This window comes from Planococcus citri, chromosome 2 (genome assembly GCF_950023065.1).
Source record: "Planococcus citri chromosome 2, ihPlaCitr1.1, whole genome shotgun sequence".
Lineage (NCBI taxonomy): Eukaryota > Metazoa > Arthropoda > Insecta > Hemiptera > Pseudococcidae > Planococcus > Planococcus citri.
The window spans coordinates 79,093,287-79,119,825 of NC_088678.1; the positions used below are offsets into that span (position 1 = coordinate 79,093,287).

The following is a 26,539-nucleotide window of genomic DNA, read 5'->3' on the forward strand; positions in this document are numbered from 1 at the left end:
AACGTCTCATGTTTGGCCTTTAAAATGAGCCAAAAAAAGGTCATCAAAATATGTATTGAATCTTTTATAATGTTTTTTGACTAATTCGAGGTAGCTGAGCTCGAGTATGATGTTCGCATTGCTCCTCAGTGCATCGTTTTTGAGCCAATTGAAATTTTCAAACGTGTTTTCTCTTCGAAGATGTGACTGGTGCTGCAAAATAGGCGTAGGATTCTAACTCGGTGACTTTGAATTAGTCGGAAAACACCCATTACGCTCGTTTACTTGTCAGCTGAAATTTTACCAAAAATAATCGGGAAAACTATTCTTACTCTTTTGGTATATCGGTGTTTTCCAAATGTTTCTCCAAGTTTAACAAATAAATAGTCTCCGGCCAAGTTAAGGTTAATGGCCGTATTTTATTCATGTATCTGGAAAATATGATGATTGAGTGAAAGCGAATTGAATTCATCATAAGCATTCGTAATAAAGAATGAGTCTTTATATGTACTTATGTTGATGTCGATATATGAAATAAAATAAAAGCATTCTACATATATCAGATTGTGCATTTTCTCAGGTAAGTAAACAATTCATTCAGTGCTCAACTGTGGGTAAAGTGTGCACTGGATACTTGTATCTAGAAAATCGAGCTATTTGAATCAAAACTGATCTCACATTCGGGTTCAACGACCTCGAATTAGCAAGTATTCATTTCCTCAGGTAAGTAAAATACTCAATTTTATGAACTCAAATCATTTTATCTCGAAAACCGAGCTATTTAGCTCAAAACTGATCTCATATTCGGGTTCAGCGACCTCGAATTAGTAATAATCCACCAATAGCAATCGAAAATGTAATAATTTATTCTAAAAATCTGGTTCATCTCCTTAAAAACCCCTTTTACATCTCTAAAATTGTACTAATAAACATTCAGAATAACAACGCTGAGATCCAAATTGCTCAATTCATTTTTAAAAATTCGCCAACTGTATTAATATACTCAAAACGCAATTAAAAATACTCAATTTTTCGTAAAAATACGACCGACTTTGCTCAAAAAATAAATTCGCCTGCAGATACACGAGTATGCAACTCATTTAACTTCAAAAACTCGAGTTCTGATTGGTCGCAGCATAAACCAATCAAAATCCACGATATTTCTGCAAAAAAATCGTGAAGTTTTCGATTTTAAACAATTTTTCTAAATTACCACGTAATTACCGTAATTTTATCAAAAGTCGAAACGCGATCGCAGCGCTATCTATGTGACGAGAAGTGAAACAACCAGTAAACAGAGAATGATTTTCAGAGCAGCGCTGCGAGCGGTCAAAATCGGAACTTCTATTGTACTCTTGATTTTCGAAAGAAAAAGAACGTTTGGCTTTGCTTTTTCGAGGAGAACAAAAGAAGTTCTTGTTTTCTACACCAGAGGAACAGACAGCGCTGCTTCGAATTTTACACACAGAACGCCGTAGTTCGTTGATATTCCGATAGATGGCGCTAGACGTTTATTTAAAAATTAATTTCGGATATTTTTTCATCGGAAATTTACGAATTTATCGATTTAGCGACGAATTTTTTCGCAGAAAATGTCGAAATAGGGGTTTTTGAATACGGGGAATTCAATGGTGATGTTTATTTTAGCGCTAAATGAATTATTTGATGTTAGAATAACGATGTTAAGCGTATGATTTGATATCAACTTGTGTTTTAAGCTCGAGTGAACGTTGTATTCGGTAAATTTAAAGTCACTTACCTCAAATTTGAGTTTTGTCTTGATCGCTGATCAATTAATAATCAACTGTTGGACTATTTTCTTCAATGTAGTAATTAAACTGCGAGTAATTTCTAAATAAAGTGAACTTTTTTTATTCGACTCGACTTACCTTTTTCTAATCTCGATACGAGAGGAACCTATTTCATACTAATTCAAAATCTAACTAATTTCTTTACTTCTTTTGTAATTGAAGCGTGTTTAATAATTAATACAATCGATCGCAATGTGTAATTTATTCGAAGCGATGATGCCAATTTCTCAACAATCGAGCAATAATTACTTTTCAGGGCGGAGACAAAACTTGCTAGCGTTGACAGTAGTAGAGAAACAATAATGCTTATCTTTGTATTTAATTAATCCGTATTCTTTTATGCCAGGTGTCACAATTCCTTCCTCTTCTACGAACGTTACAACACAGTATCCGTTGTACTACATGAAACAAAAGCAATAGTCAAAAGTAGTGTTATCTAAAATTAAAAATAAAACACATCGAAACACATATGTTACAACAATAACAACATATGCCAAGTAAGTAATCACTTCAACGAGTATGTTATAAAAATCATCTGCGTTTTCAGACGTGATTAGTGTACAGTCTCGATTCTCGACAGATATTACATCTTTACTAGTTTGATTTGACAGACTTAATTTCATTTCCGGTGACCAATTCTCCAAATTTGGCTCTGAAACCTATCAAAAGCAAATTAATTAGTTTAGTATTCGAATCTGAGTGTTTTAGAACATTCGTAAATCTCACTTTATCGAAAATTTCACAAATATCGTACACTAAATCTGATAAATGGTTCAATACGATCGATATTTCTTGCAATTTATCGCACGATAATGAAATATCTTTGAATTGAGGCTGTGAAATTACATCAATTCGTCATCGAAGAACGTCCGAATCAATTAGACGAAATAAAGATCATAAATATACGAAAAAACCTACGTAAATTTCAACTACAGGAATCGCTGTTCTGCTTTTGACAGTTTTCCGAACACGAGTCAATCTTTGATCCAAGATAACGCAGCATTCTTGAAATTCCTCATTCAACATGTGACACTCTTGGATCAGTATTCTGAAACAATTACGTTAAATTTTAATTCATCTTCTTAAACTCCAAACAAACCAATTTTTTAAAAAATATACCGAAAAAAGAAGAGTATTTGTTGTAATAATACAACGTAGGCTTTTATTTTATTAATTTCTTCGATATTTCGATCTTCGCTCGAAGAGTCACGATAAAGCAAGCAAATCTTAATCAAACGTTCAGATCGTTCCTCCATTTCACGCGATTTACCTTCCAGAAAATTATTACATTTTTGCAAAGCTTTCTGCAAAGGAGAAAATACTACACAGAAAAAAATCAATCGATTGTGCTCGATTTGAAAAACCAACTGTACTAACGTTCGCTTTCGTTGGCCGATTTTTTAGCACTATCTTGATTGAAAATTCTAATACCGGTAACGATACTGCAAACATCACCTAACTGGACTTCTTTGACCGAATTAGCTTTCGAAGCAAATCGTACGAGTTCTTTCGTAGACAAAATACTCTTCAAAGCAACTACCAATCGAACAAATAATATTAGGCTAATTTGAATTCATATCGGAAGATGGATAAGAGAGTATTACCGGTAGTTTCCTTCAGAACTTCATCATCGGTAGGATCTCCAGCGCCGCTGAATAAAACAATATAACACGAGATGAGATGGTACAGCTGATCCGAGTCTTCTTTATTTTTAGTAATTCGTTTCTGTAGAATATGTTGCAGAAAGCCATCGGTGGTCAGTTGGACGATTTGTTGACGTTTTTCCAGCACAGCTTCTGTAATAAAACAGGCCTACGGTATGAATAAATTCAATTTCAGATAATACAAGTCAGTGAAATGAGTTACCTTTTGAAATATGGTGATCGTCGAAGTAAATTTGAATCTCAATCGTCACCATTGAAACATGATTCGACATCAAGAAACTGGAAATCTTATCGATGATGAACTCTGCGTACTTCTTCGTATCATTTTCATCTTCTCGAACGCGAGGAGCCGCCAAGGTGAATAATTTCATCTGTTGAACGAAAAATTACCATTAAAAGGGCGAAATAGAAATCAACAATGGAGCTATTACTTACCAAATAGAATAACACACGATCGTGAGGAATTGTATTAGATTTAATAATGCATTCTTTTTTAATACTTCTGCAAATCGAAGAGAATAAACTTTCAGATAAATTATTCATTTTGAAAACCTAAATCAGAAATTGCCGAACAATACAAAATTTACCATTTCAACGCATCGGTATCTCTAAGGAAACGAAATAAACAACCGTAGGATTATAAATAGACAAGAAATTTATTAAAACAAGAACTCACTTCGCTTATCAAAGCTACTACTAGACAAAATACAATTATTTACAAATTTAAATGTTTAAAACATACCTAGTATAAAAAAAAAGTATTACCAATTATTTTACACGTCTTAGAAAAATTTTACCAATAACGTTATCTCAATAATCGACTAAAAAAAAAAAGGACCATAAATTATTTTAAAACGAAGTAGTAGGTATATTAACACAGATCGGGGATAAAAACGAAAATTTTCATCCTGGTAAGAGATTGGAAGAACGCAATTTAAAATGAAACGATAAAATAAGAGTTTCTATAGCATAAACGTACGATAGGTATAAAAATATGATTATAAAAAATTACCCCGTAATTTAGGCAATCGACCTATTAAGCGTTTGTTTCTGTTTATCTTAAGTTCATCGTATACAGCCTCTCTTAATAATTATAAATAGAAAAACGACACAGCTGATGCGGAATTACTTCGTGACCGGTCTTTTGAACAATAAAATATGGGGCTCTGAAATGATAAAACGACAGGGTTGTAGTTTTGCGCGATATAGACCCTTCAAATGAGGAAAAGACTAGGTAAAAGAACTCACCTGGTCTGTGAATCATGTAATGGACCCATCCTGGACTCATTTGAACACCTATTGCTCGCCATTCAGCTTCAGACATCAGTTCAGTTTTCGATACGAGTCTAGCGATTTCTTTAGGTAAAACAACATGTCTGAAAAACGCGATGAATTGAGCATTGTTAATACATAACGTATTGAAATTAAAATGGTTGCGGACTATTCCATTGAAATCTGAAGAAGTATACTTCGAACTAATGATATGATATTATCGTGATAATAGAAGGAATCATACCTGTATTCGTATTTATCATCGTAGTATTTCGGTGAATAGTAGAACTCCTTGTGAGACATCTTGAAATCGTACTGTTGGAAATTACGGAATGTTGCGATATATGGTAACCCGATGCGGGACGCGTATTAGTTATAGATGAACGTATTTAACAAACTTTATAATTATTTTAACGCTAATTCGATTAATATTTTTAAAATTATTGTAACCACTTTTGTATTCAACGATCGACGCTGAAATGGATTTTTTTATTTCGCGCGAATTTCAAACAAGCTTATGGGCTTTTTGTGTTCGACGTTTTAGGCAGCATCACAGAAAAACTTAGCTAGCGCACTCTAAAGATTTATTTCAGAACTACAGTTTTTCTTCATCCACAACTAGCGCTCCTAGCGGAATTACCAAGAACTACACAACTTTTGCGAATGGATTCTTTGACTTTTCGGATGATTGTCGTGTTTTTTAGAAATTTTCGCGCTATTTATCACTTTTCAGTTTTATAATTTCGTGGTGAGGTGCAAAATTAATGAAAATTAAATTGATTTCAGTATTTTTTTGTCTGAATTAATTTTAGAATCGATCAACCAACATTTTGAACCGAAATTAACGTAATGGAATCTAAAAACAAGAATATTTTTCATCAAACCTCCATTTCCAAACACTTACGTTGACGTTTATCCGTTTCCATGGAGCATCGAAACACATCCAGCGTCCAACCTATCTCAAATCTTCACTAATAATTTATTATTACCATGTTAAAATCTCGTATGTTTTTCGGTCTAAACACCAGTATCAAGAAAAACGCACACTTCATATCAGACGAAGAAATTCTCTACCCTGCCGGAGGTGTCATAACAATACACAATCACCGAGAAAAAACTCAGCGCTACATCAACTTTCCCAGCTCCGAAAAAGAAATCTCCGTGATATCTGTTTCTCTGAAGAAGTAAATCAATATTTCATTCGTATATTTCATTCTCTCCTTTCAAATTACAATTCAATGTCTCGTTCGTGTAGGAAATGCATCGCAGTAGCTGAAAAAGGAGATATAGGTGAAAAACCTAGAATATTCGTCTACGACTTGGAAACCTTGCAAAGGAAAACAGTGCTGGGGATTCCGTTCGAAGTAAACACCAGAGAATTCATGCGTTTGATTTTTACCCACGATGGAGTACACATCGCAGCACTTACCGGAGGTCCCGATTACATAATGTATTATTACAATTGGCAAAGTGGTAAAATCGAAAGTCAAGCTAAAGCAAATAATCCTCCTAGTACACCTGGTCCTGTTACAGATGTAACTTACCTACCTAACAATATCGAAAACCAGAAACACAATTTCAATATTACAGTTAGATTCATTTCACAGATGGCTGTTAATCCTAAAGACGCTACGATCGTAGTCTTCGTAGGAGTTAGCTTATTTCGATTACTCAGCATGTCTGAAAACGTATGGAGACAATATGGGTTTCAAAAAGCTCAGAATTTTTCCATACTATCAGTTTGCTGGCTCACCGACGATCGAGTTTTAGCCAGTTGCAAGGATGGTAAAGTAATCATCGTTCAGTCTGGTGATTTAAATGGAGTATATAACATAAACGATATCAACGAAATCAATATTGTAACCACCGTTGAAAGTAAAAAAGAACCGGTGAAGACTTTTAGTAGAACGTTCGTAATTCTGCTCGAATACCTACTCGATAAATTCGTATACTTATCGTTGTTATTTTACAGAGCTAGTAAGTTCATCACAACTAAAGAACCGGAGAAAAAAGATCAGGAAGTACGATGCTTAGTGGCGATAAATTCAGGCTTCTTGTACTCTCAGAAACCGGGGCAAGTGGTGTATTTTGAAAAAACTAGCAAAACAAGGTCAATACAAAAAGATTACAGGTTCAACAATGAATTCAACAATCGAATAATTGAATTATCATTTCCAGTTACAAAAGATCAACGACGTTCGTAATTAAAAAAGACGTCCTATGTCACGATGCAGATTACGACCAGCTTTATTACATACATTGCATAGGTATCAATCTCGATGGAACCAAACTACTCTGTACGACGAATCGATCGCAAATATACTGGGCTGATTTACAAGGCAATAAAGACTCAGAGGCAAGGTTACAACCTATGTAAGATGAGTACCTAATTACACGTCGTATGAACCGGTGGAAGTATAATTTAATTCATTTAGGTACAAGAATTCGACGTGTTTGAGGAACCACTGCATCATGGTCCGGTTGCTGGCCTGAGTACTTGTTTATGGAAACCTATATTTATGACTTGTGGCGAATACGATAATTCTGTTAGAATCTGGAATTACGCTACGATGAAATTATTACTAAATCAGACTTTCATCGAAGACGTTAAATGTATTTCTTTACATCCTACCGGTAACTAATTTCAAATTTAGATACATTTTAGGTACCTATACGATCGTTCGAATTCTACTTCCTGTTATTTTTTTTTTTTTGTAGGGCTCTACGCGTTGATTGGATTTTCCGATAAAGTCAGATTTTTCCTCGTTTTAATCAACGAATTGCAAACTTATCGCGAATTTGATATTCGTCAATGTCACATTTTGTCATTCAGCAACAACGGTCATTTATTTGCTACAGAATGCGACTACGATATCGTCGTATTTTCTTCGATAACTTTCCACAAGTTGTTTTCTTTTCAAGGTCATTATCAGCAGGTGATTTTAATAATATTACAACGAAACCTATACAGAAAATATACACGTCTCTTTACGAAACTTACACGAATATCGTTACAGATTACATCTTTAAAATGGTCCTACAATGATCTCGTATTGCACACTAGCAGCACGAACGGAGCTGTTTATCAATGGAGCATTGAAAAGAATACTAGGATATCGGATGTAGTTATGCAAGAGGTGGAAATCAAAGGACTGATCGCGTTAGATGATAAAAAAACCGTTTGCATTGCAAATGATGGAAGTATTAGAGAAATTACCGACGTTAAGGTATTAAGGAATAGAATATGAATTATTATTTTAGGAAATTGTGTATTTTGAAATCGCGAATTTCCTCTTTCCATATAGCTAACTCTCAATACGAATCTGAATCACGAAAATTCAACGACCTTGGACGCTATTACTTTTATTCCAAGTGCTAATTGTTTACTGTTATCCGGTAAAAACGGTATAATTATTTCGCTCAAGTATCCCATCAACGAAGAGCCAGAATTCAGCTTTTACTCGATGCATAATAAATCAGTGAAACAAGTACGTCGTGTACCTACTTAATCATTACTGTTCAATCAGTTCGCAACGTTCACAAAATGTTAACCTTTCTTTACAGTTCTGCATTATGAACAAAGAACAAACATTCGTCTCGTGTGGAATCGACGGCACAGTTTGTATTTGGGATATCGTACCAAATATGGGCCAACCCAGCGATAACTACTTCAAAGAGATTCTAATCAACGTAGACGAATTAGCCGAAAAGAATCAAAACCTATACCACCTCGAAAGCAGAATACACGAGATGGCGGCAGAACACACTTTCGAAATAAAACGTTTAGAAAGTTCCTATACTGAAAAAATACAGCTTTTAGAAGAAAACAATTCGAGTATAGTGAAAAATTTGAAAAAAAGAATCAAGGTAACTATTGAAGGAAATCTCTTCTTCTGAGTTCTGAGAGGTCATTCGGGTTACTAAAATTTGTTTATAGACTTTGGAAAAAGAACATTCCATGGAATTGAATAGGATCCATTTGGATATAACTCAAATGAGACAAACGCATACGATGGAAATGGATAAATTAGATTCGAATTTTAATAACAAACTGCTGTACGAGTTTCAGAAATACGATTTATTGAAAGACGAAATGGATAAGATGAAGAATCGTTACGAAAAGTAGGTAAAAAAATGATGACTCAGCATATTCAGTTTTATAGTTTCGACGCGGAAATGTATGCCCATTTTTTTTTTACTCCTTTAGCCCCCAGAAAATTCAAGCTAAAAATTAAAAAAAAAATTAAATTGAATTAAACAGAGAGTCACTGGAAATTTTTTTCTAATTTCAAATTTTTGCATCAAAACTCGTTCGAAAGATCCCTTTTTCAACAGAAAGTTTTTTTTCGCGCCTCCCCCCCCCCCCCCCCAAAAAAAAAGAATTGGAAAAATCAAATTTGGACGAATAATTTCTATTTTCAATTTTTGACATAAAAATGATAAAATTTTTCTGAATAACTCCTGGTTTTTTTTTTAAATTAAAAAAAACTTTATTTCTCCTCTCAAAAAAAATTCTGTATTCAAATTTTTGTCTGTTTGTTTTTTTCAAGTTTGGGGTCTTTGCACAGGACCAGGAAAAGATTTAGAGAAATTCTGTGAATCCTAACACAACCCCCCCTCCCCCCTAAAAAAAAAGAATCAGAAAAATCAAATTTGGACGAATAATTTCTATAAATTTCAATTTTTGACATAATAATCAAAAAATGATAAAATTTTTCTGAATAACTCCTGTTTTTTTTTTTTAGAAAAAAAACTTCATTTCTCCTTTCAAAAAAATTCTGTATTCAAAATTTTGTCTGTTTGTTATTTTTCAAGTTTGAGGTCTTTGCACAGGAACAGGAAAAGATTTAGAGAAACTCTGTAAATTCTAACACAAAACTCCCCCCCCCCCTCAAAAAAAGAATCAGAAAAATCAAATTTGGACGAATAATTTCTATAAATTTCAATTTCTGAGATAAAAATTATAAAATTTTTCTGAATAACTCCTGTTTTTCTGTTTTTTTTTTTTTTTTTTTTAGAAGAAAAACTTCACCCCCCCCCCTCACTTCCAAAAAATCCTGTATTCAAATTTTTGTCTGTTTGTTTTTTTCAAGTTTGGGATCTTTGCACAGGACCAGGAAAAGATTACTTAAGAGAAATTCTGTAAATTCCAACACAAAAATTTGAAAATTGAAAATGATTGAAAAACATGAAAATTCAAAATTTGCAAACATTTTCAATGACTTAAGTTTTCCAAACTTTCTTAGAAAGGTGCTTAGGTACTGATTCACAATATTTTTTCTTGGGAAAGGTTGAGGTTGAAAATTACAGAAAGGTCATTTATTTGAAGAAGCATAAGTTAGCTCCAAATTGATGAAAAGAGTTCAAATTCATACCATTGGTGAGTACCGCCATTGTGAACAACATATCCAAATTTCAGCATCCTAGGTCATCCACGTCCCATTTAAGATGGAAAAAACCTGATTCTGATCCTATTTTTGACCCCACCTCACTCTTAAAAACGACCAAAGGAGCCTCAATGTCCAGCATACAATGAGATGGTGCCACGTGAGTTTGTATTTTGCAGGTTTCAACCTTCCAATCCTACTTGACCCCTCTCCAGGGTCAAAAAAGTGGAATTTTTGGCTATTTTACTTTTTTTTGACCTTTAGGCGAGCCTACTGCCCCTCCAAATTGACCTAGAGGGTCCAAATTTTCACAGTTTATTGGAAGGATGTACCCAAAGTGCCTTTTGCAGGATTCAACCCCTCTCCAGAGTCAAAAAAGTGGATTGTTTTGGCTATTTTACACGTTTTTCGACCTTTAGAAAAGCCTACAGCCCCTTCAAATTGACCTAGAGGGTCCAAATTTTCACAGTACATTGGGAGAATGTATCAGAAGCGCCTCTTGCTGGTTTCAGTCTTCCAAACCCATTTGACCCTTCTCCAGGATAAGAAAAGTGGATTTTCAGCTATTTTCAAGTTTTTCCCCCCAACTTTTAGAACACCCTGTAGCTCCTTCAAATTGACCTAGAGGGTCCAAATTTTCACAGTACATTGGGAGGATGTACCCCATGTGCCTCTTGCTGGTTTCAGTCTTCCAAACCCATTTGACCCTTCTCCAGGATAAGAAAAGTGGATTTTAAGCTATTTTCAAGTTTTTTTTTCAACTTTTAGAACACCCTGTAGCTCCTTCAAATTGACTTAGACGGTCCAAATTTTCACAGTACATTGGGAGGATCACCTCCGAATTTCATTTTCAGGGGGAGGGGGAGGGGGAGATCTGAAATTATTTTCGAACATTTTGAGAAAATAAAAATCAACAACTTGGATTAGGGATGTGGCGATAAAAAAAAATTCCAAACTTTTTTTTATGAGCATATGTAAATAAGAACTATCCCAATGTTTGTGCCAAATTTCAGCTTCCCATTCCTCCCTCTTAAAAATCTGAAAAAAACTAAATATTCAGTCAAGGTCATCTCTATTTGATCTCTTTGAATTTTTCTATATTTTTTCGAAGGGAACTAGCAACCTTGAAGCAAACTCAAGATACTGAAAAAGAATCACAGAAAACTCAATTTACCAAGGAAATTGACGATTCGAAAAAAGCTCTGATCCAAGTACGTCTAATTTGAAAATATATAGCAACCTAGGCACATTATAATTATTACACCTCATAACCTGTAACTTTTTCAGCTTCAAAGCACTTTGGACGTCGAAACACGAAATCATCGAGAAACTTTATCAAACTTGCAAGGGAAATTCTCATCAGATATCGACGACTTGAAGGCAAACTACGAGTCTCAATTGAAAGCAGAAAAAACAAAGACATCTAATCTCGAGACCGAACTGGGAATTACTAAAAAGAAATTAGCGATGTAAGTTTATCCTGGAAGAAAACATTAACGAAATGATAGTGTCAAATCTGATTAAATCTGCGATCAGCCTGATCAAAGTTTGGATCTGATCAGACCTTCAATTTCCCTTCTCGTTTGTAAATGATAATGAACTTGAAAGTATCTAGATGAGCAATTTTTTTTACATTTTTACAGGCTTCAAAAGGAAAAAGAAGACTTCAAAAGCAGTAAAATGGCTTCCGAAACCGAATACGACAATTTGAAGCAAAAACACTCCGAATCGCTCAATCAAATAGTAAACTTGAAGAAAATAATTCAAGATAAAATTGATAACATCGAACAAGAGAAAAAACATATCGCAGAATTACGTAAAAATCTCAAAGAAATGGCTCATTCTAAATCCAATCTCGATACCAATATCAATTTACTAGAGAAACAAATTCAGTCGAATGATCACCAATTGGAACTGAAATCTAGAGAGATTCATGAGGTGAATTTATACATGTAATATGGGCAGTGATGGCAAACATTTTACATTTTAGTTTCAGTTTCAATTTTCGTAATGTTTTAGGAATTTTGAGAAAAGATGAACTGGGTACTTAAATTTTAGTCTTGCTTCTTTTCAGTCTCAGTTTTACTCATTTCAATTTCAGTTTCATTTTTAGTTTCAATTTTCTTGTTCCAGTTTCAGTTTTCCACCACTGATTATAAATGATATTATTTTCTTTTTTTCAAAATATTTTTAAAGGTCACTCGGTTTAGAATTTTCTACGAACGTTATCTCATTTTTCATATTGACATTATCATAATTTTGAAAACATAGTAAAAATAAACACGTATGTTACAGTTGGAAAAAACCATAAAAAAAGAAGAAAAAGATAAGATAAAGCTACAAAACCAAATACTCCATTTAACCACCAAACTTCGAGGAAAAGAATCCCTCATGCAAATGGACATTTCAAAGTTACAAATCGTCAGACAGCAAATTGAAAGCATGAAGAACGAAATCTACCACCTTAAAGACCTAATACAAAATCCAATCGAATTAAAAAAACAAGTTAAAGTTAGTATTTAAATTAAAATTCGCCAAAACTCCAATCCTTCAACTCCAACTTAATCGGTTATATGTAATTACTGAACACCTATCTCATTTGCAGGAATTATTATCAAAATACACTACAGCAGATAAAGAAGCGGGTCAGTAAAACGGCGAAACGTAAAACACTCCGTGTATATTTTTTTTTTTTTTTAGTCATCACACCATTTTTACAAAAACATTACAATTAGAAATTTACAAAAAAAAAATCTAAATAAAGCCACTCGTTTCATTGAAAAACACTCTTTTTTGCTCGAATATGAGATTGAAAAACAAAAGGTAAAAGAAAAAAGAAATTATTAAATTAATTATAGGTATACTGAAACACACTCGCACACTCGCCAAAAAAAAAACACCTCTGAATACGAAGGCAAAAAATGCAACTTACATTACGACTAATTACAAGACGAAAGGAACGATGGCCTTTCTTTGTTTCGGGTAGTTGGAGAATTCCTTTTTGTAATTGCGGTGTTTGCCCAAAGCCCAGACTGACATTTGATACATACCGGCCAAAGTGAACAGAGCAGCTGAAAAATTATAATTTTTTTTTTAATTTGGTCATTTTACCAGTAAATTGTCCACCTATGTTTAGGTATAAGTGAGAACTGACCTGGTAAAGTAGCAGTCATCACTGTAAAACCGAGCCAGCTACCGACTTCGTAGAAGTAATTTGGACAAGAGACGTAATCGAACAAAGCTGTGAACGGATTGGAGGTAACGACCGGTATACGTCTTTCTTTGGTGCCAGGAGGACGTAAATCTCTCAAAGCCAAGTGAATACTCAAATTGCCAAGTTCGCAGAGCTGTACAAAATACAAGATTACTCGAGAGAAAATTCCATCTACCCTACGTTGTCGCTTAGTTGAAAATCCGTGATCCATACCGTGAAAATACCCAATCCGATGTAGCTAATGCAAGAGCAAGGGGCCGTGTACAAAGGATGGTTAACGTGATACGATACATAGGCGGCGAATCCCCAATAATAGGAACAATTTTTGAATAAATTCATAATAGGCATAGTGGAATGCGAAAACCTATGTACGAATACTGTTTCGTATAATCTCTTGGCATAATGTATCGACCAGCAAATCGCAGCTATGCTGTAAAACGTAGTAATTATATCCATTAATATGCGCCAATACGCGTGAAAAAATGTGATAATACATCATTATCTCTCGTTAAGAAGCGTAATTCGCCAATTTCGATAAATAATAAGGTTATATAAAGATGACATTCATAATGGTGAAAACTTACTGAACTACATCTGCGTAAGGTTTGGCATCAGCTCCTGATCCGTAAATCAACGACGGTCTAATGTAGAATAATAAATAGGTGAATAAAGGTCCGGCGTATTCGCATAAGAATACCGTTGACCAGCCGATTTGAGGTCCGAGATCTTTGATGTATAGTTTTGAACCATTTTTTAATCCTGAAAACAACAGATTAAAATATAGATTAGGTATACGTGAAATAGTTCGTATATATTTGGAGATTTTGAAGAAGAATGACTTACCTAGACTTTTCAAGGTATCTGAATCTTTCAATGTTTTTCCTCTCGCTTCCAATCGAACTGATTGTCGATCAGGGTAGAGTAATTTCTTTAATCGGTATACTCCTTTTTTCACATCGTTTATGGTGGATGATTCTTCCAACTGTGGATCAAAATAAAAATTCAAACAGATTAGTGATCGATGAACATCAAAAAGATGTTATGAATTGGTTTCAAGGTCACTTCATATCAATATAACCGGTTATTAAACTTCGATGCACCTTGCAAAAGTGCTCTAGAAATCAAAATTAGCTGACAAAAATTTCAGTTGGCTTTTTGAAGATAGTACTTATGGATTAAAAAAGATAAATCAGGCGTATTTTGAAAATTGCATAATGATTTTGAGGATTTTTGACAGAAATACAAAAATATTAATCGATACCTATTTGGACACTTTTGATGAATTTTCAGCCTGAAATTAACGTTGAGCTGGAAAATCAACTAAATTTGGGCTCAAAATTCTCCAAAAAATCTGAAAAAAGTATTGATAGAAATTTTCAATTTTTTGCTGGAATTTTTACCCAATTTTAAATTCATAATTTTTCAAAAATGACCAAAAAAATTTTGGCAGAAAATTTTTGATTTTATATAGAAATTCCAACTTATTTTGATGAATCAAATCGTACCTACTTTTTTCAAAAAATTCTATAAAATAATGACTCAATTTAGGGCTTGAAATTCTTCAAAAAAGCTGAAAAAAGTTTTGATAGAAATTTTCAATTTTTTGCTGGAATTGTTACCCAATTTAGAAATTCCAAATTTTTCAAAAATGTCCAGAAAAATTTTGGCAGAAAATTTTCGATTTTATATAGAAAGTACATTGTGATGGATCAAATCGTACTTTTTTCAAAAATTCTAAAAATCATGTCTCAATTTTGGACTTAAAATTCATCAAAAAAAGCTGAAAAAAGTTTTGATAGAAATTTTCAATTTTTTGCTGGAATTTTTACCCAATTTTAGATTCAATAACCAGAAAAATTTTGACAGAAAATTTTTGATTTTGCATTGAAATTTCAAATCATTTTGATGGATCAATCGTACCTTTTTCAAAAATTCTATAAAATAATGACTCAATTTTGGACTCAAAACTCTTCAAAAAAGCTGAAAAAAGTTTTGATAGAAATTTTCAATTTTTTGCTGGAATTTTTACCCAACTTTGAGATTTACAATTTTTCAAAAATGTCCAGAAAAATTTTGGCAGAAAATTTTTGATTTTTTATTGAAATTTCAAATCATTTTGATGGATCAATCGTACCTTTTTCAAAAATTCTAAAAATCATGACTCAATTTTGGACTCAAAATTCTCCAAAAAAGCTGAAAAAAGTTTTGATAAAAATTTTCAATTTTCTGCTGGAAGTTTTACCCAATTCTAGATTCACAATTTTTCAAAAATGTTCAGAAAAATTTTCAATTTTATATTGATATTTCAACTCATTTTGAAGGATCAAATCAAATCGTATACCTTTTTCAAAAATTCTATAAAATAATGACTTAATTTTGGACTCAAAATTCTCCAAAATAGCTGAAAAAAGTTTTGATAGAAATTTTCAATTTTTCGCTGGAATTTTTACCCAATTTTGAAATTCCAAATTTTTCAAAAATGTCCAGAAAAATTTTGGCAGAAAATTTTCGATTTTATATTGTAATTTTATTTCAACTCATTTTGATGGATCAAAGTTTCGATAGAAATGTTCAATTTTTTGCTGGAATTTTTACCCAACTTTGAGATTCACAATTTTTCAAAAATGTCCAGAAAAATTTTGGCTGAAAATTATCGATTCTATATTGAAATTTCAACTCATTTCAACGGATCAAATCTACCTTTTTCAAAAATTCCAAAAATCATGGCTCAATTTTGGACTCAAAATTCTCCAAAAATCCTTAAAAAACATTATCGTTGAAACATTTGTATTTCTCACAAAACTTTAAGCCATTTTGTTTTTCAAAAACTCCAAACGTTCAGGTTTCCCTAATTTTAGGCTCAAAATTTTTCAAAAAGTTGAAAAAAAAAATGTCAAGCCATTTTGATAGGTTGCATGACACACTTTTTCAAAAATCTCAAAATTCATGAGTCAATTTTGGGCTTGAAATTATTCAAAAATAGTTCTACCGAAAATTTTCGACCTTCTGTCAGCTCTGTCGAAATTTCAACTCATTTTCAATAGGTCACATGACACTTTTTTCAAAAACCCTAGGTCTAATTTTGGGCTCAAAATTTTCAAAGAACATCCCCAAAAAATTGAAACGAAATTTTAACCCATTTTGATAAATCGCATGATACACTTTTTCAAAAATCTCAAAATTCATGAGTCAATTCTGAGCTCAAAATTCTTCCAAAATGCTCAAAAAACAAAATTATTGAAATTTTTGAATTCATCGCCAAATTTCAACTCATTTTAATACCTGACTGACATGACTTATTTCTAAAAAATCAATCTGGGCTCAATTTATGTCTCAAAATTCTTCAAAAATGTTTTAAAAAAATGTTGATAGAAATTGTTGATCTTCTGTCGAAATTTCGACTCATTTGAATAGGTCACACGTGTGACCTTTTTCAGAATTTCTGAAAAACATTATCAATTTTTTGGGCTCAAAATTCTTCAAAAATGCTCAAAGAAACGTTATAATCAGAACTAAAATTTTTGGGCTCATAATTCTTCAAAAATGTTTTTAAAAAGTTTTGATAGAAATATTTGAATCTTTCACAAAATTCTAACCCATTTTCATAGATCGACAGGACGACAGACAATTTTAAATAATTCTACAACAGTTCATTTCTACTCAAAAATAGAGGTGGGAGGGAAGGAGGGAGGGAGGGAGGGAGTGAAGGGGAGCCACTTCAACTTTTCAATTTCTCATTACGTGGATTTGTTTGCATATGAAAAGACTTTCAATTTCAAATTCAATTTTTCTTTGTTGTTTTCTGCTCATTTTGAAGTTTTTAGTTGGAAAATTTCAGGGCTCGTGGATTTCAAAACTCAATAAATCATCAACAACTGATAAAATTTCAGAGTTTCAGTAAAATTTGTCAAAAATGGCGTAGAAAGTATAAAAATAAACATATTAAAAATGAACACACAAAAGTAAAAAAAAAAACATAATTAATGAAAATTGAAATTTACACTGAAACTGTCCCTTCAAGGATAACGTATTGTCTTGGAAGATTATTAACGTTATACATAATAAATAAAACCATTTTTTATTAAACTACAACAACCTGCTTTTCAAAATAAATTCCATAAAATACCTAAATAATAAATTTAAATAAAATGCTGACATTTATTCGTTAAGTTAACAACTCCTATGACGACCTTGTTTGCTTAACGAAGTGAACAAAAAGTGCAAACAAAATCGAGTAGGTAACTTATGGCTGATCATGAATAACAGGTTCATACATTTTAGTAATACAGAAAGTAATTGTTAGAGGTATGGTACTGAGAAACATTATGAAAAAAATAATAAAATTTTCCATGTTTTTTTTTTTTTTTTTTTTTTTTTTAGTAAATTGGACGAAGCTTGAAAAAATTTCAACACTTCCATAAAATGAGACGGTAGAGCCAACTTGATCAATGATCAACTATTCAACTTTTTTTCATATCACGAATATCACGATTAGAGAGAAGCTAATGAAAGTCGAGGTCGAAGGTCTGACGTAGAAAATATCGATGTAGATCCTGCATGCATCTGATATCTGATCGGTGAGGCATTTAAAACAAAACCAATCAAAAATTGAAAATTGGAGATGGAGATGTCAACCGGCGCGGCGTCTGATTGGTGAGTGATAATGAACTAATCAATCTTCAATCTGATTGGTTACGTTCTTATCACTCACCAATCACAAATAAGGTACCTTAAATGCAAGCTGGCATCCTCATTCGGATCTTTGATCTTTGGTATTTCATCGTTTTTGCAACCAATTTCTGATCCTGATCACTTGATCAGTGATACTGTTCCTTACTGCTCCTTAGCCTTCAATACATTTTTGTTCAATATTTCATCAGACAAAACAGAGCCCATTTGGATTTCAAATTTCAATATTGTTCTTCGTTCAAAAAGCTTCAACCCTTCATTTTATGAAATAAATTATTATTCAACGTCAAAAAAATGCAATACAATTTTGAATAATTCAAACCATATAAACGTTTCTTCAGTCCCTCGCTCCCTCCGTGTTTGGCATTCCCCAACAAGCTCAAAGACGTCACTTCCTGATCAAAAAAATCCTCAAATTCGAAAAAACTCAACACGGAAATCCGTTCAAACTGTCCAAATACATCACTCCTTCATAACGTATAAAAACAACTTGACCAGTACACCATGATAGAGACAGAGAGAAATGTACATAAAAACATATTAACTTTTCCAGATCATTAACATACAATAGCCCTTGATACACTTTACGTAATTGGTAATTGGTAATGCACATTCGATTATATCATTACCATCACTTAATATTCACCCAAGTACATACTACACAAATCAATTCACCGATCTGTCACTTGCAATAAGGAACCATACCGTAGACGTAGTAAAATCACGTGGAAAAAATTTGGAACTTTTAAAACATAATTACGAGCACGATTACGAGCAATTAATATTAGTTTACTTTAACCCATAACTACACATAACACAACAGGTTTTCGGCTAATCTTTTACATATAAGGTAATTAAAACTGGTTTCATTACTCTCAAATTTGAAGGTTATTTTAAGTGCGAATGTAACGAGCTTTCAAATTTTTTTCTACCTATTATAATATTTTAATAAATGTCAAAAAAAGTATAAATTACGAGAATGCAATATCGCTAGGTAGATTATTTTATCGTCTGTTGAAACCCTACGATACCTACGATAATACGACATTCTCAAATGGTGAGTAAACGTACGAAACCGAGCGAAAATACCCGTAGAGCGAATATTGATAAAATACTGAAACCGAAGACCACGAACGTTGCTGACTATAGATTAAAAATAATCAATTACTCGTAGTTGGAAATCTTCATCGTAAGAATACACTCACTTGTAATTTTCCGATAGTTTTGGAACCCGAAGTTGAGAGGATTTCGATCTGTAAATTGAATAAAAATAATATATTAGATTCGACAAATTCTTTCAACTACGAAGTACGAACGCTACTAAAAATACACCAGTTCGATAAACCGCTATGAAATCATACCACAGTATGATAACGTCGTATACGATGACTTGACACCACCGAAACCGATGACCAAAGCAAATATTCATGTACGTCTTTCGGCAGTAACTCGATTCGATGAATTTCAGCAATATTTTACATAGAAAATCGATATACTTACTTCCATAATACAGCTGAACACAACGAACAATTAACAGGGTAAAATTAACGAAATCTACATTGATTTCGAACCGCACTAGTGAATAGTGTTTTTTCGGTGACAAATTACCGAAATAATCGAACCGAACGTTTCGACGACTAGTACACGATAAAGCGTGGTAACGCAGCGATAATTCAAAACACTTTGAAGCGAAATAAGTCGCTGTTTAGTTGTGAAGGTCAGCTAGTTTGAAAAAAAACTTGACTGATATCAACAAAACAGAAGCAGATAACTTTCAAACCAGATTCAATTGTGAACTGATGAAGTATTCGTCTTTTTCATTAATTTCACTAAAATCGCGTTTGAGGTTACTTTACTTTACTACGTTACGCAGAAAAACCATAAGTAATCTGACAATCAACCATGAAATGAATCAGACAAACGTTCGATTCAAATGACGCGTACATATGCCGGTTACTGAAAGATAACGGTGCATGGAGGGGGAAGTTTTCTGTCGAGGAAAACCGGTGAAGTTTGATGAGTTCTGCAAAAAAATTTAAAAATAGAATCACATTTATTCTGAATTTGAATATTATTACTTTTCTGCGAATTCAATTCAACAGAATAAACGTTCGGTGCTCAATGATCGAGCTCGCAGGAATCATTCGTTAGAATCTACCGGAAATATTCGTTTGCTCAGCTGTGATGAAAATGTTTCTATCTACTTGTAATTATTGAGCAAGACTAATACCTTCGAAAAACAATACGTTGATAGTCCAAGAGCATAGATAATTACATTCTATACGAAGATCTATTGACTGTTTCGTATGTTTCGAGCATTTCGGCGATCTCGAAACTCATCTGAAATATTCCCAACACAAAACTAACTAAATATCTTTCACTCAGAATGAATCTAGTTCATATTTCAGAAACAGATTACGAGAATCTCACACCTGAGCTCTTTCAATGAACGCAGAAGAGTTGCTCTCACACACCAGATAATATTCTCAAAACACATCGGATACGTCGAATACGTTCGATTTAGATCGAAACACCACAATCAACTGAAAACTACTAGTCAATTCACAGAATATTTTAGTAATGTAATACAAAGAGAATGTCTGATAACGTAAAAAAACAACAATACATTTCGAAGAACAATTTCATTTTTAAAAATCTCGAATACATTATTGTTTAGTAGCCAATTCGCGTTCTTTAGCTTTTTCTTGCTTGGCAATACGAGCAGTAGATTTAGCTCCGAGAACACCACCGCCCCAGTGTCTTCTCAATTCATCGAACCGTTCGTTGAAGTTGTTCTTAATCGTTTCAACCAATTTCGTCAAATTCGTTCTGTCGGTATTATCGACCTGCAAGTTAAAAATCAACGTCAACGTTACGGTTACTCGTTCCACAAAAAAAATCAAAACCCGAAGAGAAATCATCTTCCAACGTACTTGAGTGATAGCTACAGCTGTACACGTCTTCCGGCGAACTAAACGACCCAAACGAGCTTTACTTTTCACGATACAGTAAGGTACACCCATTTTACGACATAATGTAGGTAAGAACAAAACCAACTGAAAAGAAACATTTTCTGTTTAGAATTCGAGCTAAATTTAAACACACACGTCTATGATAAGAATTACGAAAGCGAGCTCAGAGTTAAAAAGCTCATAATGTTTAACATCACGGTAATTCAACACATAATAGAAATTCATCATAGCTCGATCAAGTATCGAAAATTATACCGAAGTACGCTTACTTCTAAAGGATCAACATCGTGAGCAATAACTACAAGTTGAGCTTTCTTTTGCTCGACGAGCTTCGTTACGGTGTTGACTCCTTGACGAACAATAATCGGGCGTTTAGTCGGCTTGTCAACTTTCTTTTCGATTTTCTTCTCGGCACGTGCCTGTAAACGTCTCTTTTTAGCGGCTGAAGTTTCCGGTCTGTATTTTTCCAATAATTTGAATAACTGAGTTGCTGCAAAAAAAAACATACAATTAGTACCGAATACTCGACAGAATACCACGTAGTACGAAAATATACATGACAATGATACACGAACACTCAGATATGAATTCTCTATCATTACACTCTCAGATAGCAAATACTCGAGTTAATGAAAATCATCATAGTAGTCGTGAGAATATACTGATGTAGAAAAAACAATGTTGTACCTGATGCACGATCGATGGTATGCGAAAATTGGTTGATTGGTGGCGGAATTTTTAATCTTCTTTGGAGTACTGATTTTTGACGTTGGATTTTGATGTATTTGGGCCATCTCACAAACCTACTAAGATCTCTTTTAGGCTGGATATGTTGACCTGAAATGAAACACAATCGCTTAAAATAACGCAAACACACATTACACAACCTCAACTTGATAACACAATATATTAGAAATGAATACGTGCGCTCAGTGTCAACATGTCTTCATGATTTTTTAATCGTTAACGATTAATCAGGTGAAGAAATTCAAAAATTTTAAACATCACTGCAAAGTTTACAAAACCATTACGAACCCTAATACTCTGAGGAAAACTCACCAATTCCAAAATGCCTCGGTCTCTTTTCGAACAACGGATTGACGATCTTGGGTTTCTCGACTTTCTTCGGTTTTTCCTTAAGAAGAGGCGCTGGGGCAACTTTCTTGCTTTTCAGCGTCTGTTGCTGCTTCTTTTTACCACCCTGTAAAACAACACGTTATATATTCAGTAATACTTAGGAATTAAGTACGAGAGAGAGTGATGCCGGAACCAAGTTAGAAACGTGTACTGTTTACGAAAGATAATCCATATTGTACATTACCTTTTTATCCGACTTGGGCGGCATTTCTACGGTGGAATCAACGATACAACAAAGCACAAATTAGTACACGTGAAATATTTTTCACTGTACCATAACTAAATTAAATTAAAATGAAATTTCTTCTCGTGAAGATGAAGACATCCACACACACGGTTCAAACGTCACTTGAATAAATTTTCACTGTGGGTGTGGAGTGTGGGGGATAGTTCACCGATGGCTTTCGCGATGGCGCCAGGAATCTCGATGTTGTGTAGTCATGACGTCATGACCAATTTGAAGACACGCGTGTTTCATTACAGAAGTTCATTTTTTTAGCTAATGAGAGGAAATTTTTCAATTAGCTTCCACATATACCTTGATTTACACCTTAAATTAATTTTAAAATAAAATAATTTCATAAATCACTCCGCACTTTGAAAAAAAAACGAAATAATTCCATCGAGTTTGAGAAATTGTCGTTTTTCCAGATTTATGATATCCTCGACTTGGAAATAAATCGATTATTTCGATATCGCCATCGATATAGCTATATTTATAATATCCTTGATGACGTTCTGGATTATTCTAGAATCGCGAATCGTCAATGGAAACATGATAATGCGACCGAAAAAAATTCAGTACATGTTCTACTCGAATCAAGTACGTGTGAAGTTTGCTAGAAAGTGTTTGTCCGTTCAGTATATTAATAATTTTTACGCGAAGTAGTGAAAAGTGATACGTTCGTGTTGAAAGTTAATTATTTTATTGAAGTGATCAAACGAAAAACAGCGATTACTAATCAAATTCGTCAAGATTCGATCAATTTTTCATTTGTATGAGGTAAGTACTCGTAATTCTACGAAAATTTCTCAATCTCTCGTACCGTTGAACTTTCGCGTATGAGTTCCCTTCTACGACCAAATATAAGTGCACTTTTTTCCAAGCTTTTTTGGCCGTCAACGAACCTTTCGTTTTTTGTTTACATTTGTCAAATTATTCGTGGTTTTGTTATCGTTGCAAAAGTGTACGTAATTTCGAGTTGATCATTTGTTGCTCGTAAAATTTCCAGTTTTCCATCAATTACCGCTAAATGTTTCGTTTTCAAAATGTGATTTCGTTGTAAATTAATATTCGTAGTCGACGGCCGAACCTCCTCTTCATACGTGTAAATTTTCACTCGAGTGATAATTTTCGTCAAACTGGTGTTAACTAATCTCGTATCGTTGATGTTGATTGCAGGTAGTTCTGTTTTAACACAAAATGGGAAAAGACTTCTATCAAATACTAGGAATCGCGCGAAACGCTTCAGACGACGAGATCAAAAAAGCCTACCGTAAGCTCGCCCTAAAGTACCATCCGGATAAGAACAAAACGCCCGGAGCCGAGGAGAAATTCAAAGAAGTAGCCGAAGCGTACGAAGTGCTCAGTGATAAGAAGAAAAAAGACATCTACGACAAATACGGCGAAGATGGTCTAAAAGGCAGCTCCGGCGGCGGTCCCGGTGCCGGCTCAGCCGGTCACGGTGGCTCGTACACGTACACTTTCCACGGCGATCCGCGAGCCACATTCGCTCAATTCTTCGGCACCTCTAGTCCGTTTCAAGCCTTCTTCGATATGGGTGGCGGTACAGGAGGCACGAGGATGTTCGGATTCAGCGACGACGATATGGAAATCGACGATCCGTTCGCATTGGGTGGCGGTTTCCGCGGCCCTGGCGGTGGCGCTTTCAGATCTCAGTCGTTTAACGTGCACGGCTCTCCGAATAAATCCAAAGATCGCGAACAAGATCCGCCTATCGAACACGATCTGTACGTTTCGTTAGAGGAAATCGATAAAGGATGCACGAAGAAAATGAAGATATCCAGACGAGTACTGCAGCAAGACGGCAGCTTACGTAAAGAAGATAAAGTGCTCACGATAAACATCAAACCGGGCTGGAAAGCTGGTACGAAGATAACTTTCCAAAAAGAAGGAGATCAGACGAGAAATAAAATTCCGGCCGATATTGTATTTATAATCCGTGATAAGCCACATTCGTTATTCAAACGCGAAGGCAGTGATATTAGATATACAGCTAAAATATTATTAAAACAGGTACGTAATCATCGACACTTCCATCTTATCGTTATCTCACTATTCCTCATATTGACTCTTGTACTAATCTCGATGTGTTTTTTCTCTTCTCTCTCATTTAAACAGGCATTATGCGGCACAATCGTAAGCGTACCGACATTATCCGGAGAAAAAATCCAACTGAATTTACTAAACGAAGTAATTAAACCAAATACGGTCAAACGAATCCAAGGCAAAGGATTACCTTTCCCCAAAGAACCCAACAGAAGAGGCGATCTACTAGTCAGTTTCGACATCAAATTCCCCGATAGTTTAACGGCAAATGTTAAAGATATTATATACGATACACTGCCTAGCGAATATTGAGAAAAATCAACGATTCCAGTTCAGAAAATATTAATTTATCTGAAACAAGTTACGTGTATTTTTTATTTTTATTTGTACTTAATGTTTGTATACAAATTTTTGTACTACTTGATAAGTTATTTTCTTCTCGATGAGCATAAATTCGATCCCCCTTCTTTTTTCTTTTTCAATGTTATTACCCTCTCGAATAATTAGAGATGTAATTTATGACTCGAATAGTATATCAGAATTTTTACAATAATTTTTTTTTTTAGAAACGTTAAGATCGAAAATTTTTTCATCGTTTTAAATCAATCAATTTCAGCTTATTAGTTTTTAAAATATAATAAGATTTTTAGTGAAACGAACGAGTGAAAAAATTTTCGACTTTTGTTTTTGTTAAATAATTTTTTTAAATCATCTTTCAATTATTATATTACCTATCGTTGAAGTCTCTCTTATGTCGTTATCATTTTTATGTGTTGTGTTTTCCTATAAATAATTTGTACATAGATATATCGCGCGAAGTCATAAATATATCGAACGATTCGTCGCTGAAGATTTTTCATAAATAGGGTACGTAACGCGGCTACGAATCGATTTCCTAATAATTAACGTTTTAAGTCGTGTAAATTGCCTAAGTACCTATTGTAAATATGTATAGATGAATTTTGATTAAATCGTATTTCTTTTTTTTTACTTACTCTCATTTCTTTTTTTAATATTATTGCTAATGCTAAATGTGCGAGTGAGTGAAATGAAATGAAATGAAAGGCGACAAAGACGTTTTATATTTGGCGACGACGACGACGACGACAATGTTCAATGGATGATGGTTAACCTTGTGGCGGTATTTGTATTGTAAAACTGTAATAACGGAATTAAGTAGGCGGAAGCAGTGAGGTGGTATGATGTCATGTTGTCTAGCCTTGTCTTAGATTTAACATCACTCTACAGACCATCTGTTCTGTTGTGGAATTATTAATATAGTACATAACATACGTACTATATACACAATTACACACGCATACATTGAAATATTCGTCCTAGATAGTCATGTACCAACGTATCATTAAAACGGATAAACGGATAATTAAACGAGATCGCGATGAAGCTGACAAATTGTACGAGGATTGAGGAGCTTCGAGATTTTGAGATGTGTGCGTCAAGTCAGTGGCGAGTTTTATTAATTAACGAGTGATTTATCAAAGAAGGTTGCAATGTTTTCGTCGGAATCAAATTTGGTAATACGCGGTTTTTAATAACAGGAAGTTCTTTCTTACTTCCGAAATAAGAAGAAATGAAGCGTATTGATCAATTTCGACGATGAGTGAACGTGATGATCGAATGGTTTCGTGATATTCGGTTTTTGATTTGCGTTGGTAAGGTTGAGAAATTCGTGAATTATGAGATTATAGGGGTCGTGACTTTCCAGGGTTCAGTTCATGGTTGTGATTGATCTCAGAACTTAGATATGAAAACTCAATTGAACGATTCACTAGGTATACCTATCTGTACATACGATTTTACAAATCGCGATTAGACTAGGATCAGATTATTTTCTTTGAGGTGGGGGGAATGGGTGGAGGGGTATGCAGGAACTGGACAGAGGCATCGAAAAAAATAGCATCAAAAATCAATCCTAAAGTTGGTTAATTCGATGGTTTGTGGCTACACAGGCCGGTATATGACAATAGGAATAATTGCATCTCCCCCCCCCCCTCCACCGATCCACCGGTACAAATTTTTTCTTAAAGGGGATATCCTAAGGAACATTTTAAAGCAAACTTGCCAAAAAAGTACTCACACGAAATGTTTTGAACTTGACAAAGC

General features: G+C 33.9%; 6 protein-coding genes and 1 non-coding gene across 10 annotated transcripts; 2 read left to right on the plus strand and 5 right to left on the minus strand.

Annotated features, from left to right (window-relative positions):
- Window positions 1–1,975: 1,975 nt before the first annotated feature.
- Window positions 1,976–4,161, minus strand: LOC135837876 (cilia- and flagella-associated protein 206-like). 3 transcript variants are annotated; one of them, XM_065353302.1, is made up of 10 exons: window positions 4,042–4,161; window positions 3,890–3,956; window positions 3,657–3,825; window positions 3,395–3,586; window positions 3,168–3,326; window positions 2,910–3,111; window positions 2,709–2,838; window positions 2,517–2,624; window positions 2,300–2,449; window positions 1,976–2,188 (listed from the first exon to the last, which is right to left on the minus strand). In XM_065353302.1, exons 3-10 carry the CDS (start codon window positions 3,823–3,825, stop codon window positions 2,036–2,038), a joined length of 1,263 nt encoding a protein of 420 aa, XP_065209374.1. In that variant the 5' UTR covers window positions 3,890–3,956; window positions 4,042–4,161; the 3' UTR covers window positions 1,976–2,035. The 3 variants fall into 3 exon arrangements, with proteins under 3 accessions (XP_065209374.1, XP_065209373.1, XP_065209375.1); XM_065353301.1 differs by lacking the exon at window positions 4,042–4,161 and having other exon boundaries at window positions 3,890–4,020; XM_065353303.1 differs by lacking the exons at window positions 2,517–2,624; window positions 4,042–4,161 and having other exon boundaries at window positions 3,890–4,020.
- Window positions 4,092–5,399, minus strand: Cks30A (Cyclin-dependent kinase subunit 30A). The gene is made up of 3 exons (XM_065353309.1): window positions 4,971–5,399; window positions 4,703–4,830; window positions 4,092–4,620 (listed from the first exon to the last, which is right to left on the minus strand). Exons 1-3 carry the CDS (start codon window positions 5,027–5,029, stop codon window positions 4,580–4,582), a joined length of 228 nt encoding a protein of 75 aa, XP_065209381.1. The 5' UTR covers window positions 5,030–5,399; the 3' UTR covers window positions 4,092–4,579.
- On the plus strand, window positions 5,400–12,910 carry tous (testes of unusual size). Of its 2 annotated transcripts, XM_065353300.1 has the most exons (16): window positions 5,400–5,910; window positions 5,982–6,261; window positions 6,334–6,635; window positions 6,699–6,836; window positions 6,905–7,082; window positions 7,162–7,360; window positions 7,445–7,662; window positions 7,744–7,953; window positions 8,032–8,214; window positions 8,291–8,593; window positions 8,664–8,848; window positions 11,225–11,324; window positions 11,401–11,582; window positions 11,757–12,051; window positions 12,409–12,624; window positions 12,719–12,910. In XM_065353300.1, the coding sequence occupies exons 1-16, from the start codon at window positions 5,717–5,719 to the stop codon at window positions 12,764–12,766; spliced, it is 3,231 nt and encodes a 1,076-aa protein (XP_065209372.1). In that variant the 5' UTR covers window positions 5,400–5,716; the 3' UTR covers window positions 12,767–12,910. The 2 variants fall into 2 exon arrangements, with proteins under 2 accessions (XP_065209372.1, XP_065209371.1); XM_065353299.1 differs by having other exon boundaries at window positions 5,982–6,635.
- Window positions 12,774–19,932, minus strand: Sc2 (trans-2,3-enoyl-CoA reductase-like Sc2). The gene is made up of 7 exons (XM_065353305.1): window positions 19,517–19,932; window positions 19,222–19,269; window positions 14,171–14,309; window positions 13,912–14,086; window positions 13,541–13,757; window positions 13,268–13,460; window positions 12,774–13,184 (listed from the first exon to the last, which is right to left on the minus strand). Exons 1-7 carry the CDS (start codon window positions 19,520–19,522, stop codon window positions 13,057–13,059), a joined length of 906 nt encoding a protein of 301 aa, XP_065209377.1. The 5' UTR covers window positions 19,523–19,932; the 3' UTR covers window positions 12,774–13,056.
- Window positions 19,933–20,643: 711 nt separating this feature from the next.
- On the minus strand, window positions 20,644–22,491 carry RpL7A (ribosomal protein L7A). The gene is made up of 6 exons (XM_065353306.1): window positions 22,310–22,491; window positions 22,048–22,189; window positions 21,676–21,825; window positions 21,258–21,478; window positions 20,950–21,072; window positions 20,644–20,862 (listed from the first exon to the last, which is right to left on the minus strand). Exons 1-6 carry the CDS (start codon window positions 22,331–22,333, stop codon window positions 20,683–20,685), a joined length of 840 nt encoding a protein of 279 aa, XP_065209378.1. The 5' UTR covers window positions 22,334–22,491; the 3' UTR covers window positions 20,644–20,682.
- Window positions 21,147–21,221, minus strand: LOC135838260 (small nucleolar RNA SNORD36). The gene has a single exon (XR_010557350.1). It is a non-coding gene; the product is annotated as a small nucleolar RNA SNORD36 (small nucleolar RNA).
- A 414-nt stretch (window positions 22,492–22,905) lies between the features above and the next one.
- On the plus strand, window positions 22,906–25,405 carry LOC135837877 (dnaJ protein homolog 1). Its single transcript, XM_065353304.1, has 3 exons — window positions 22,906–23,128; window positions 23,528–24,382; window positions 24,488–25,405. The coding sequence occupies exons 2-3, from the start codon at window positions 23,549–23,551 to the stop codon at window positions 24,725–24,727; spliced, it is 1,074 nt and encodes a 357-aa protein (XP_065209376.1). The 5' UTR covers window positions 22,906–23,128; window positions 23,528–23,548; the 3' UTR covers window positions 24,728–25,405.
- Window positions 25,406–26,539: the final 1,134 nt, after the last annotated feature.

Excerpts from the sequence above, each read along its gene's own strand:
- LOC135837876 (XM_065353301.1), bottom strand. The coding sequence starts at position 3,997 with ATGAATAATTTATCTGAAAGTTTATTCTCTTCGATTTGCAGAAGTATT. Across the intron at positions 3,327-3,394 it reads AGTTCTGAAGGAAACTACCG|TTGCTTTGAAGAGTATTTTG; the intron begins GTAATACTCTCT and ends TTCGATTGGTAG. Across the intron at positions 2,625-2,708 it reads TTCCTGTAGTTGAAATTTAC|CCTCAATTCAAAGATATTTC; the intron begins GTAGGTTTTTTC and ends GTAATTTCACAG.
- RpL7A (XM_065353306.1), bottom strand. The coding sequence starts at position 22,333 with ATGCCGCCCAAGTCGGATAAAAAG. Across the intron at positions 21,826-22,047 it reads ACCGAGGCATTTTGGAATTG|GTCAACATATCCAGCCTAAA; the intron begins GTGAGTTTTCCT and ends GTTTCATTTCAG. Across the intron at positions 20,863-20,949 it reads CAGCTGTAGCTATCACTCAA|GTCGATAATACCGACAGAAC; the intron begins GTACGTTGGAAG and ends TTTAACTTGCAG.
- Cks30A (XM_065353309.1), bottom strand. The coding sequence starts at position 5,029 with ATGTCTCACAAGGAGTTCTACTATTCACCGAAATACTACGATGATAAA. Across the intron at positions 4,831-4,970 it reads GATGATAAATACGAATACAG|ACATGTTGTTTTACCTAAAG; the intron begins GTATGATTCCTT and ends CGCGTTTTTCAG. Across the intron at positions 4,621-4,702 it reads TTACATGATTCACAGACCAG|AGCCCCATATTTTATTGTTC; the intron begins GTGAGTTCTTTT and ends TTATCATTTCAG.
- tous (XM_065353299.1), top strand. The coding sequence starts at position 5,717 with ATGTTAAAATCTCGTATGTTTTTCGGTCTAAACACCAGTATCAAGAAA. Across the intron at positions 5,911-5,981 it reads ATATCTGTTTCTCTGAAGAA|GAAATGCATCGCAGTAGCTG; the intron begins GTAAATCAATAT and ends TCGTTCGTGTAG. Across the intron at positions 11,325-11,400 it reads CGAAAAAAGCTCTGATCCAA|CTTCAAAGCACTTTGGACGT; the intron begins GTACGTCTAATT and ends TAACTTTTTCAG.
- Sc2 (XM_065353305.1), bottom strand. Across the intron at positions 14,310-19,221 it reads AAACTATCGGAAAATTACAA|TTGGAAGAATCATCCACCAT; the intron begins GTGAGTGTATTC and ends TTTGATCCACAG. Across the intron at positions 13,185-13,267 it reads GATGACTGCTACTTTACCAG|CTGCTCTGTTCACTTTGGCC; the intron begins GTCAGTTCTCAC and ends ATAATTTTTCAG.
- LOC135837877 (XM_065353304.1), top strand. The coding sequence starts at position 23,549 with ATGGGAAAAGACTTCTATCAAATACTAGGAATCGCGCGAAACGCTTCA. Across the intron at positions 24,383-24,487 it reads CTAAAATATTATTAAAACAG|GCATTATGCGGCACAATCGT; the intron begins GTACGTAATCAT and ends TCATTTAAACAG.